At 47.0% G+C, this 12,760-nt stretch overlaps 2 protein-coding genes and 1 long non-coding RNA gene across 3 annotated transcripts; 1 reads left to right on the forward strand and 2 right to left on the reverse strand.

The window, feature by feature from the left end:
• Positions 1-562: 562 nt before the first annotated feature.
• Positions 563-1,198, reverse strand: LOC110676323. The gene is made up of 3 exons (XR_002500273.1): positions 1,091-1,198; positions 858-1,011; positions 563-802 (listed from the first exon to the last, which is right to left on the reverse strand). It is a non-coding gene; the product is annotated as an uncharacterized LOC110676323 (long non-coding RNA).
• On the forward strand, positions 1,071-2,071 carry LOC5567923 (anionic trypsin-1). The gene is made up of 2 exons (XM_001651903.2): positions 1,071-1,179; positions 1,238-2,071. Exons 1-2 carry the CDS (start codon positions 1,143-1,145, stop codon positions 2,023-2,025), a joined length of 825 nt encoding a protein of 274 aa, XP_001651953.2. The 5' UTR covers positions 1,071-1,142; the 3' UTR covers positions 2,026-2,071.
• A 7,519-nt stretch (positions 2,072-9,590) lies between these two features.
• Positions 9,591-10,663, reverse strand: LOC5567922 (trypsin). Its single transcript, XM_001651904.2, has 2 exons — positions 10,211-10,663; positions 9,591-10,149 (listed from the first exon to the last, which is right to left on the reverse strand). The coding sequence occupies exons 1-2, from the start codon at positions 10,586-10,588 to the stop codon at positions 9,688-9,690; spliced, it is 840 nt and encodes a 279-aa protein (XP_001651954.2). The 5' UTR covers positions 10,589-10,663; the 3' UTR covers positions 9,591-9,687.
• Between the last annotated feature and the right edge of the window lie 2,097 nt (positions 10,664-12,760).

The following is a 12,760-nucleotide window of genomic DNA, read 5'->3' on the forward strand; positions in this document are numbered from 1 at the left end:
TTACCCGAACATTCATATATTTATGTATATTTTTCGTAATATCGTATTTGGTAAGTACTAAACATTCACTATGATATTGATGGTTCAATAAATATCAAAATGTTTATTTCTAGGTGGCAACATTTCCGTTACGGTAGACGGTGTCCATTTTCCCCCAGAGCGCAGAAAATTGCGTTTATTTTTAATTAAATGTTTATCACATACAACGCATTCGCATTTTATATTGTTTTCTATGACATTTTTTAAAATATTACCTAAAATTTTTCATCCACCGGGTGCTGGCGATCTGAAATTGCTGGAAATCAGCAAGAAATCCCACGAGAATAACAAATAACCTAGTGCTGATTAATCAGCAAATTGGAATTCGCTTTGCTGAATGGTCAGTAACCCAGCTGTCATTTGGATGACAATCTGCATTGCTGATCAGTTCAGCAAATTTTATTTTGCTGGATCGATTGCTGAATGTACAGCACAAAAAAAATCAGCAAAAATTTGCTGATTTACAGCAATAAAAATTTTGTGTGTAATCTCAAATTCAAGATTATAATAGAATCAAATCAAGTGCAGTAGAAATCACAATGGAATGGCAATTTGAAGTTTTATATTTGAATATATGAAATTGTGGTTTAATTAGATGCAAATTGCAATCAGATTAAATTTGGCATCATATCCAATCCTAACGTAAAGTGAACATTTATACAATTTGAAATAAACATCCTTGTATGATCTCTGGTTTGATGGGCTACCTTTACCTGATTCGAACTCCTCATCGGTCAGCTGGTAACCATTTGCGAGGGAATCGCTTGAAAGAAGTAATGTTAGGACTGAATAGTTCGCTTGAGGTAGACAAAACTTACCAAGCAGCAAAATTGCAATCGGGGACTTCATTCTGGCGGACTGCGAAGCATACTGAGTGGCGAAGCATACGAAGTGTGCTATTTCAGAGCCGGGATTAAAAGCTATTCATTTTTGCGGATTTGGATCAGATTTCCTAGCAATGGGTCAACGGGCCTGTGGTGAAACCAGAAGTAAATCAGTGCAAGCGATAAGATAAGGGCACCGAATTCGGAAGCAAAGTCGCGCAGCTCACCTGTCAATACTGGTAGTATCTGATTGCTTCCCGTATCAATAGGGTTGAGAAAATGAAGTTGTTACTTGTTTTGTCGGTGGTGGTCGCTGGTAAGATTTGATGTGAAATGGAACAAAGGGAGAGACAGTTTGATCAAATATTTTTTAGTTGCCTTCGCAAGCGAGGATGCGTCATCTCGTTTGACTGGCGGTACCGTAACTGTGCCTGGGCAGTTTCCCGCAGCGGTCAGTATCGATTCTCCGTTCAACCTGCACTGTGGTGGAACCATCCTCAACCGTCAACATGTACTGACTGCGGCCTGGTGCGTCATGCACCCAACCTCGGCCTCCCTCATCAATCCATTCTGGTTACGCGTCATCGCTGGTGATGTCAACTTAGTGTCAGCTTCCATTCGACGCGAAGTTCGCAATGTGACGCACCTTTTCGTACATCCGAACTACAACGTACAGACCAGCAATAACGATCTGGCTGTGATTCGGGTCAATACCATGTTCCCGGAATTCCACAATACCATTGAGCCAGCTGTGATCAACACCAAGATTTTGGCGGAAAACACTCAGTGCCAGTACGCAGGATGGGGCGCCAATACAATGGATGTCAACGCTGTCCTAAATCCTGCCCAGCAAATGGTTGTCGCTCCCATCCTTCCAAGGGGCCAGTGTAACGCAGCTAATGTCCACGCAAACCGTGTTCTGTCCACGATGTTTTGCGCCGGGTCCATCACTGCCGTTGCCAACACCGTCTGCCAAGGAAACATCGGAGGCGCGCTCTACTGCAATGGCCAGCTGACCGGAGTGCTCACATTTGGACTTACTTGCGGAACTGCCAACAATCCCGGAGTCTACATCGACGTTAGACAGTACCGCGCATGGATCGACAGCCAGTTCACCCGCACTGACAATCCCGCCCCAGGATGGGTTCCGAACCCTTTGTAAGTTAAGTATGATGGGATTTTTTGAATAAAGTTCGTTAACGTTGGAATTGTTGTTTTTCTTCAAACACAATGACATCACAAAGGCCTTAAAACATTGTTATCTATATTTTCATGATAGTTCTTCTTCTTTTTCTTGGCATTACGTCCCGACTGAGACAGAGCCTGATTCTCAGTTTAATGTTCATTTATCACTTCCACAGTTATTAACTGAAAGCTTTCTTTGCCAAAGTTGCCATTTTCGCATTTGTACATCGTATGGCAAGTACTCTATGACCAGAGAAGTCAAGGAAGTTTCCATAACGATTACTGGACCGACCGGGAAACGAACCCAGACACCTTCATGGCTTTGCTTTGTACCCGCGGACTCTAACCACTCGGCTAAAGAAGGCTCCATGATAGTATGCGACATGACTCCGTGATCATGGTTTATTCTGAACGTTATTTTGAAAATTATTCGAGAAAATTTCCAAGATGAGAACATATGGTATTTAACAGCTATCATATTCATATTACGGAACCTTAAGGCTGCAGTGAAGTATAACGCATCAAAAAGCAAATAAAATAAATCATTCTGTTTGATTCCTTTGCTTTATCGAGCCTTAAAAATACTTTACTTTTGAATGGTGGGTCCGGGTTTTGATTCCGAAACACGATTAATTTTAAATTAATAATTTCTATATTCGAATTTTTCACGATTCTTATTCCGGGCGCTTGTTCACTTTTGTCTCATAATCCGGACACTTTGATTCGAATTCCAGACAGCGTATGAAAATAGAAAAGTTAAATCATCAATTGAAATCGTCAAACCTCTAAAGAGACGTCTGAGGCAAATGGGGATTATAAATTAGCATAGATATCTACGCAAATTTACTAAATTATTACTAAACCGGACCTCGAAAGTGAGATCTTTTGCATGGCAAAAAATGAAACTCTTCGTGTGAAAAGTTTCCATAGTGGAGTGACTGGAATATGAAGCTGTCCGTAATACGAGTCAAAACAGTAAGATGGAACTGCTTAGATACGGGAGACCCATAGCTTATAAGATTCCGATAAGTTTGTTCCAACAGGGTATTTCTTGATAATTTCTTTCTTACTGGAGAAGGAGTTCATTGATAAAAAGTATCAGCTGCTGCAACCTCGATTAGAGTGAGACGACAACGGAAAGAGTACCGGATTCATTTCTCAGGAGCCATGGCCCGTCATGGCCCGGTAGGGGCGCTTTTTCTGACTTGCACTATATGAACCTTGAAGGACTAGATTGCAAACTTTGTAACATATGATATCTCTATATCCTGATGTATAAAAAGGTTGGTGTCTGTCTGTGAGGACCACCCTAACACCTCATACGAGCTGACTAGACGGCAGACAGCAGACGTAGTTCATATGGCTTTTGTTCTACCAATCGCTCGGCTACCGGCTACGTGTTGATCAATAGACATCCCTTTCGCTTTCTATCGAGAGGCCGTGACGTCACCGATGCACTATGAGAATGCAGATTCGAGCGGATATTTGGGAGAAAATTGGGGATATTTAGAGCAGAGCTGGAAGTGATCCAGCAGTAGAAGGTAGAACACAGTCGAAGACAGTCCTGCGCGACCACGGTTAAAACAGATCAATTTGTTAGTGTTAGCATGAATAAATGTAGTGTGTTAGATTTGCGTTTAATTAAAGAGCCGTGTTGTCGTAAATTTGTGTTTTGTGCTGTGTAAAATCGGAAGAGTCTTGACCAAGGATTAGGCAGGTCACTCACAATTTGGAGCCTAAATATCGGACGACCAAACCACTCAGCCTACTGAGCGTCCAATCATTACCAGATGTACCAATAATGGAGGTACTAAGCACTATTGAACTTCATTTAACCGCCTAAATTCAAGAAGCGCAATTAATGTACATGTTAATGTTGTAACGGGAAGTAACGACCATTGACTTTATGAGAAAAAAAATTCATCGCAGTAGTCCACGGTACGTCAGTGAAAAATAATACCTCCACTATTGGTACACTGTTCCTTTAGTTGCGGTATATTTTTAATTTGTGTTCCTAAAGTTGCGGTATCTGTGGTTTTCTAATGGGATCCTCCACTATAGGAACGCTTTACCGCAACTATTGGTACAAGCAAGAACAGTTTAAGCAATTTCAGTGATATTTCATCAGTTTTAAAGCAATTTGAACGCTCTTTTCAACTATTCCGTGTATCAACAAGCCAATACGTCAATTGGCGTTGTCGGTTCTGTGGCTAATGTAATAAAATCAGTGAAAACGGCACTACCGCAACTATAGGAACACCCACAACTAAGGGAACACTTACCCTAGTGTCTTTGGAAGAGTTGTTCAGTTGAAACCAGGCAGCGCTAGTAAGCATGGAACATTAGTTTTACGAATTGCTGAGTAGCCTGACCACTTAAAAAGATGGCGTCTTCGGCAAAGTTGTCCAGTAGCACAAGGACCAACATTATTTGAGCCAAGAGGTTTAGATTTTGGCACCAGATGGCGCTAGTAGGCATGAGGCATTTTGTTTTGAAGTAACTCTACGTCCAAATGACTACTGCATGCCAGCCCTTGAGCTACTGAACAACTCTTCCAAAGACACCAACCTTCCAAAACATCAGGATCCAGAGATGTCTCCCTGCCAGTGGACCAGAGGGCGCTCCTCCAGAGGGCGGACTTGGGCACTGCGGTCCGAACTAGCGGCCCACAATATCAAGCCGCTGTTCAAGCTGTGCCACACCGGCACGAAGGTCATGTGCGACTCCCGCAAGCTACTGAACGCAAAGGGGGTGGAGTTTTACACCCACGATGCCCCCGGTAGCAAGCCGTTGAAGGTTCTCATCCGAGGGCTGTCGGAATACACCCAGGAGGCAATCGTCGATGAGATGAAGGCGGCCGGACTGAAGCTGTCAAACATGTGCAAGGAGGAAGGCATCGGAGCAGCCTCTACCTGGCCCACCTGCAAAAAGGATCCATCACCATGGCGGGCCTGACAAAGGTGAGAGCGCTCTTCAACATTGTGGTTGAATGGGAGCGCTACCTCCCGAAAAAGAACGTGACGCAGTGCGGCAACTGTCTTGCGTTCGTTCACATGACAAGGAACTGTCACATGAAGCCCCGCTGTGGTGGTGCGCACGCCACGACGACATGTTAGCCAATGGATGAGGGCATTGACCCGAAATGTGCCAACTGCGGTTCCAACCACGAGGGCAGCAGCCGTTATTGCCCCAAACGAGCGGAGTTCCTGGCAATCCGCCAGCAAGCATTTACCAAGAAGCAGGGACGACAGCGCCGGACACCCCCACCGCTGACTGAGGAGCACTTTTCGACTCCTCGCTACCAGGTGCCTAATCTGCCACCGCTTCCACCAACCCACCGGCAGGCATTCCGCCAGTCGGCCCCTTCTTCTTCTTACTGGCGTTACGTCCCCAGAGCCTGTGACAGAGCCTGCTTCTCAGCTTAGTGTTCAGTCGGTCCCCTCCATTCATCATCGCTTTGCGGCCGCCGCCGCTGCTTCACCGGTGCAGAGAGCGCCCCCTCCTGGATGGGGGAGTCCTGGACCCCCAGTGCCCCCAGCACTCCTCCCACCGACGACGGCTCCCTGTACACACCGGAGAAAGTGTTGGAATACACCAGGATTTTTTTTTCCAACAGCTGCGCGCCTGCCATTCCAAGTCAGAACAGATCGACGCCGCCAACTCGGTGGTATTTGCTTTCCTCTCAAAATATGGCCCGTGAGGCCATCACCAGGATCGCAAATTGGAACGCTTGTTCCCTCCGGAACAAAGAGTTCGTCGACTTTTTCGAAGAGAAAAGCATCGATATCGCCACCATCACGGAGACGCACCTCAAGCCTGAGCTGAGCGTCTCCATTCCCAACCATCGACTTGTGCGGCTAGATCAGACCGGCTCTGAGGGAGGGGGAGTCACCATCACTTTGCGCCACAACATGAACTGCCGCCTGCTGCCGAGCATGCAGCTCACATTCATGGAGGCCGTAGGAGTAGAAGTGCCAGCTTCGGACGGCCCGATCACCATCATCGCTGCATACTACCCAACGCAAGCGAACCTCAACGACGGGTCGGTAACGGTGTAACGTTCTTTTCGAATTTAGTTAATTTCGAGCATAAATTACACTGTATACAAAAGCGATTAACTCGAACACGCCCTTTGAGAATACGATTCACATCTGTCATCATCAGTACTACCACAACACAGGAAAAAGTTTGTTTCCGCTGTGGCAGACAAAAAGTGCACTGGCAGCAGCAAGAGAAGAGGTGCTAGTGCTCGAAGCTGCCGAGATAGCTGCCTCCTCGTGGCAGACTAAGTTGATCGAAGCAAATCCTTGCCGACACGGTGCCAGGACGTGCGGACCAAAGGAAAGTTCCAGATTTCGACGGGACAGCAGCTAACGGGATTCGGACCGCCTAGCCCGGATCAAGGAAAAAACGCCAGCACACGCGCTGCGGGACCGGTGAGAAGAACACGGCTGTGTTCAGGGAATGTGCCAAGGTAATTTAGCTCGCAATGGCCGTATAACATGGAATGTTAACCACCGACTCTCTGCCAAAATAGGAATCCGTTCCGAGCATCATCCGGCAAAACAGAACGGCAAAAGTAGCCAGGACAAGGAAGTTCTGAAGGAACTAGCGTGAGAAGTCGACCCTAATCTCCAACCGTCCGTTTGGGAACGAGGAAAGTGCTGAGAAATACTGCGAAAAAGCGTCCCAAATCCACGGGTGAGTCACGCTAGTCGGAAGCGTCCGCATGTTACTAATGAAGGCCGTTTAGGGCGCTTTTTTTTCTGTTACGTTTTAATCCGAGGCAGCAAAGCATCCAATCCGGACAAGCACTTGGCAGTGGGAGATCCTGGTGAATCGCTGGATCGAGGACCTAACAGATCTCGGTTGTCGGCAAGAGATCCAAACCCGTCGGCCAGAACAAATACCTGTCAGGTGGCATTCACAGAGTGGTCGGCGTCTGCTAACGGAGGTTCATCGAACGCGAACGTAGTCAAGCTCCACAGTGAGGGGCATTTAGAGGAACGGAGGCGGTGCAAAAAGGTCCGAACTGTCGACCATTGTCGGCGCGAAGAAGACGGCGAGCTAGACGAGGTGACGAACTCTAGGGAGAAGAAGCCGTGAGTACACTATAGCATGCGCACAAGTGATGATCGCCCGCAGGGCATGAAGGAGACCATAATCTGGCCGAAGACAATAGCATAGGGCATTAGCGTAGGAGTTAGCATTATCGAAGGCGTGTGATAGATGTGTGTGGGAGCGCTAAAATACAGAATGCTTCGAAATTAATTTTGTGGCTCTATATTCTTTTGGTTTGAGGGAAAAACCCAACAACGGCCCTACGGCAAGACATCACCAAGCTAACTCGGCGGCACTGGCGGTACATCATCGCTGGCGACCTCAACGTGAAGCACGAAGCCTGGGGGAACCCCCGAAGAAACCGAAACGGAGTCATCCTGCAGCAAGGCTTGGAGGAAGGCAACTACAACATCTTGGGCCCGGATGCTCCCACCCGGTTGAGCAGATCCGGGGTACATGCCATCATCGACCTGTTCATCACCAACATGGTAAGCATCTCCCAACCGGTCGTCTACCAGGAACTCAGCTCGGACCCCTATCCGGTGGTGGCGGAAGTTGGGTCCTCGGTCAACCGGCAAAATCCACGTCGACTACGGGGTGCGACCCGAGTCATCTGATGACGTCGATTGGCAGCGATCTCCCAGGCCAGAAAACGACACGTGCCAGCAACAAGTCAGATGAGCAACGAACCAATTGATAGACTTACTAAAAATTTGATCCGACTTCGAAACACCATCCGCAGGCAGTATCAGCGAACTGGGCTGCCTGCCCTTAAATCCGATGTAAATCGGATGAACAAAATTATCAAGGCCAGAATGTTGGACCTCAGAAACCAAAATTAAGCTAATAAGATCCAAGCTCTTCCAGAGTGTGCTCAGCCGTTCCACCGCTGGTACCCGTAGATCGCTTGATAACGCCTGCTGAGAAGGCAGCCAAAATAGATCGACATTTCATCAGCTCACATAATCTCAGACGCAACATCATCAGTCCGCATGGAGCTGCCGTTAATGTGCATGCAAACAACCTCCATCAGATTCCCAACGACTTCTTGGAGGAGTTGGAGATCACAGTTGACAAACTCTCGACCTATTTAAAACACTCCAAAAAACACGAAGGCCCCAGGTTTCGATAACATCATGAACTTGGAACTCAAGCACTTGAGTGTCCAGTTCTTTGATCACCTCGCGGTGATCTTCAACCAATATCTCCGGCTTAGCTACTTCCCATCGTCCTGGAAGTCAGCTAAAGTCGTCCCCATCAGGAAACCTGGCAAAGATCCTTCCTCTCCCAAAAGCCATCGCCCCATCAGCCTTCTCTCAGCGTTATCAAAGCTTTTCGAAAGGGCAGTTTGTCACTGACTTCTTGCTTCTGTTGAGCAAAACAACATCCTGATCGAGGAAAAGTTTGGATTTCGACGCGGTCGTTCAACCGTGCACCAATTGTCCCAAGTCACCAACCATGGCTCTGCTCGATGTTGAAAAAGCATTCGACAATGTTTGGCATGATGGCCTGGTGTTCAAGCTTCACCAGTACAACCATCGAACCTGTCCAGCACACCTCCTGTAGCGCTACGATGCTGAAAACCGCGGATCTTTAGTGCATCGAAGAGCATGCGTGTGCTTCTGATGAAGTTGAGACATTTGCAGCTCCACGTACGGAGATTCCAATCGCTAATCTGTTTCCGTCACTGTGGTCTCTGTCGATTGTTCTGTTTCGTATTCTCTCGTTGACGTTCCTGTGCTGGTGTATTTTTACGGTTAGCTTGCAATGCCTGACACCAACCCCCTAGATTTCGGGAAGACCATTTCCCCTTAATGTTCGGAGATCCATAGTACGCAGTTTAGCTTAGAGTCCTTCTCTGGCACTTGAACAATGATCACCCGCCGCTGACATAGGGAACATACGCTGTCATGAGCCGCTCCTAACATGGAGTACAGAAATTTTAGGTTTGCAGAAGCAAACCCCCACTTCCCTGTCAGAATACGACCAAAGTTCTCTAAGGCTACTCGTACCTCGGCCAGTACTACGAGGAGATATGGATAGAAGTTGCTGGGCAGGAGGCTAAGGACCACACGACGGGGTCTATTTTATTCCTGCAGGTACGCGAGGTACCAATGGTATGCCATGCCCAGCCATTTACCGTGCCAACAAATATCGCAAGAACAAAACGCTCATAAGACCGGTAGTCCTCTACGGACATGCAAAGTGGACTACTCTCGGTGAGGATCTGCAAGCACATGGAGTTTTGAACTTTGTATCCTAAAGCTCGATAAAGCTGGAAGAACGCATGTGGCGAGGTTAAAAATTTCCTAGGTGGATTGACCACAATGGAAATTTTCATCATTATTTAGAGATTACCGTGTACTGAGTGATTAGGCAGGATATTGTTGGTGGGGTTCTATCAAGATTAGCAAATTAATGAATGCACCTTCAAGAAGTTTCTTTCGTCATGGAGTACCTTCTGGCCAAAAAGCTTAATTGTAAATTAAGGTCTACCTTCTGGGTTTTATTAACAATAATTTGTTTTTATGTGATATTACGAGCTCACCATACACTTTATAACGATAGATCAACATTATTAAACTACATCTAGAGGTGAAAATCCTGCCGGTGGTCTATCGTTCCGAACCAGCTGCTGCTCAATCCACGGGTTGTAGAACCTAACTTGGGTAAACGTCGGTGGGTTGTTTGCCGCTCCACAGTTGATTCCGAACGACAGTAAGCCCGTCAGATCTCCATGGCAGTACAACCCAGAACCGAGGCTGCCTTGGCATGGAGCCGGACCATTCGGAACATTGGTTGTATATCCAGCGCAGATCATATTTTCGAATACTGGCATATCTCGCCGTAAGGAGCTGCACATATCACGATCTTTCACCGTCAACGAGATGACCCTTTGGACATGATTGACAACTTGTACGGGACCAGTAGCAATCGATCCCCAACCTACCAACGAGCACGAAGCTCCGTTAGCAACTATTCTCGTTCGCCTTAAAGCTGGTTCTACCTCGTTGCTTGGGAAAATGAATGGCTGCTGAATCTGAAAGGAAGTTATCAAGAGTATTAACACCTGAATATGTATTTCCACTGGACATTTTTACCCGTATCACCGCAACGTCATTTTCCAGCGAATGAGCTTTGAAGTTCGGATGCACAAAGATCACATCTCCCAGTCTCGTCTGCCTGTGTGGCGAAACCGAATCCAGGTCCAAAACTCCCGCGTGAACTCTCACCAGTCGTGGGTTGATCGTATTGTGCGTTGCATTCAGGACACATTGTGCCAGGGTCAGTACATGGTTCGCATTCAAGACCGTAGCTCCACACAGTTCTCGTTCGGGACTCACAATGTAAGCCGCGGCCGGAAACTGTCCAAAGGACGTTTCCATGCCGCCCAGTAAAAACTCTTCCGGAAGCTGTTCCTTCACCTGGAACGCGGTTGCCCCAATGACAAGGAATAAAAGCAACGGATAGGGCAACATGGCTTTCAACGTACCATGGAACTGGACAAAACACTCGTGAGCAAATTCTGAAGCGATACTGCTGATTTGAACGGAGCGTAACGTCAAACGCTTCCGCGGGTATCTACGCCGCAGCTGATAGAGATATCTAGGTATTAATCTCTAAGGATTAGCTGATTATCAGTAGGCGTGTGTTTGAGGTCAAAATTGAAACGCTGAGTGCATGTTGGTTGATGTTCCAGTAGTTCATGAAATACTGCTTACTTAAAAACATGGTTATAAGTCTTCTTCATTCTGGCATTACATCCCAACTGTTACAGAACTTTCTTCTTAGCGTTGTGTTCATAGAAGCACTTCTGTAGTTATCGACTACGGAGATCATTCTTCAGACCGACAATTGATTAGTTTTGCTTCTGTGTATCCTGCGGCATGCACAGAGATACTCTATGCCCTAGATTGTCGAAAAAATTCCAACCCGAAAAGGTCCTTAAGCCTAGTGGTTCCTGGGAATTAGGAGTCTTATGTTTTTAGAAATTTTGTATTCCAAATGTTTCGGTTTCAATTCTATAGCTTAAAACTATAACCCGTTTCCTCGAATCCCATTATACCGAATGGAATGATCCCTCTTGTACTATGACGCTGATTTCGATAACTCCGATTGTTATTACCCCGAATGCAGAATTCCCACACATGAAACTATTTCGGGGCAATGAGATTCGAATGTAATGGTACATACGGAGGAACCGTACGAATTGGCAAACCACAACGCTTTCGCCATACATAAAGGGATGGTTCTTAACGTATTCCAAATAGGCCCCCGGGAATCTCAGAATTTGCTACACGGTAAACAGCGTACCTACCTTGATACCTTGATGGCTACAGCGTAGCGCCACACCATTGCCGGGCGTATTGTAGAACTCTTCGTCTCATCTTCGTCGGTTCTGGGCGAAATTTCTCCAGTTGCCCCGAACGTTATGGGGTCACCAGGTCCTATTTTACTGCGTACAGCCAGCGTACTCGTGGTCTTCCCCGAGGCCACCGACCTGTAGCTGGTTCCACGCTGAATATTATTTTCGCGATTCTTTCTGCCGACATTCGCACTAAGGGACCAGCCCACTGAAGTCTGCCGTATTTCACACGCTAGATAATATTCGCATCTTTGTACACTGGATACAACTCGTGATTCATGCGTCTGCGCCACACACCATTTTCGAGTTTCCCACCGAGTATTGTCCGCAGTAGTTCACGCTCAAAAACACCGAACGCTTTAGACGTCACACAAAAAGTACTCGTTCTGGACGTTTGATAAATGTGCGGAAATGTTTGAAAACTCGCATTTCTCGCTAGCACATTTCGCAAAGACGGTAGAGAATCCATCATCGACGTGAGCTTTTGCAGCCCGCCGCTGATCACCAGTATGAACTGGAGAGTTGGCTAGAGAAGTTGTGCAGTATGGCAGAGGAGGAATGGAGAACGAAGGTGGAAGACGAAGCATGTGTCGGGAAGCTGACGCAAATTCCTGGGACAACGCCTATCGAGTAGTGATGGCGAAGATCAAGGGCCCAGTTACCCCAAACCGACAAACTGAAGGCAATAGTGAATGGTCTCTTTCCTACGCATGCTCCAACCGCGTGGCCGCCCATACCGTACGCTGACGTAGACGAAGAAAATGCCGGTATACAAGCGTCTAACACCGAGCTGATAACGGTTGCGAAAGAATTGAAGCTGAACAAAGCTCCCGGACCACATGGTATCCCTAATGTAGCGCTAAGGGCAGCAATCTTGGCGTTCCCAGACATATTCAGGACAGCGTTGCAGGAGTGTCTAGCCGAAGGCTGCTTCCCAGACAGATGGAAGGTGCAGAAGCTGGTGTTGCTGCCAAAACCGGGAAAACCGCCAGGAGATCCAGCTTCATATAGACCAATATGCTTGCTAGATACTTTTGGCAAACTTCTGGGAAAGGTCATCCTCGGCAGGCTAACGTTCTACACGGAAGGCGGAAACGGATTGTCGAAAAGGAAGTTTGGGTTCCGTAAAAAGACTTCGACGGTGGATGCTATTCTGGCAGTCATCGCGTGCACGGAGAAAGCGTCCAAGCAGAAGAGGAGAGGCAATCGATACTGCGCAGTGGCAACAATAGACTTCAATAACGCGTTCAACAGTGCCAGTTGGGAGGCTACCGCCGCAACTCTA

Source organism: Aedes aegypti, chromosome 1 (genome assembly GCF_002204515.2).
Source record: "Aedes aegypti strain LVP_AGWG chromosome 1, AaegL5.0 Primary Assembly, whole genome shotgun sequence".
NCBI classification, from domain to species: domain Eukaryota; kingdom Metazoa; phylum Arthropoda; class Insecta; order Diptera; family Culicidae; genus Aedes; species Aedes aegypti.

Excerpts from the sequence above, each read along its gene's own strand:
- LOC5567923 (XM_001651903.2), top strand. The coding sequence starts at position 1,143 with ATGAAGTTGTTACTTGTTTTGTCGGTGGTGGTCGCTG. Across the intron at positions 1,180-1,237 it reads TTTGTCGGTGGTGGTCGCTG|TTGCCTTCGCAAGCGAGGAT; the intron begins GTAAGATTTGAT and ends AATATTTTTTAG.
- LOC5567922 (XM_001651904.2), bottom strand. The coding sequence starts at position 10,588 with ATGTTGCCCTATCCGTTGCTTTTATTCCTTGTCATTGGGGCAACCGCG. Across the intron at positions 10,150-10,210 it reads ATGACGTTGCGGTGATACGG|ATTCAGCAGCCATTCATTTT; the intron begins GTAAAAATGTCC and ends ACTTCCTTTCAG.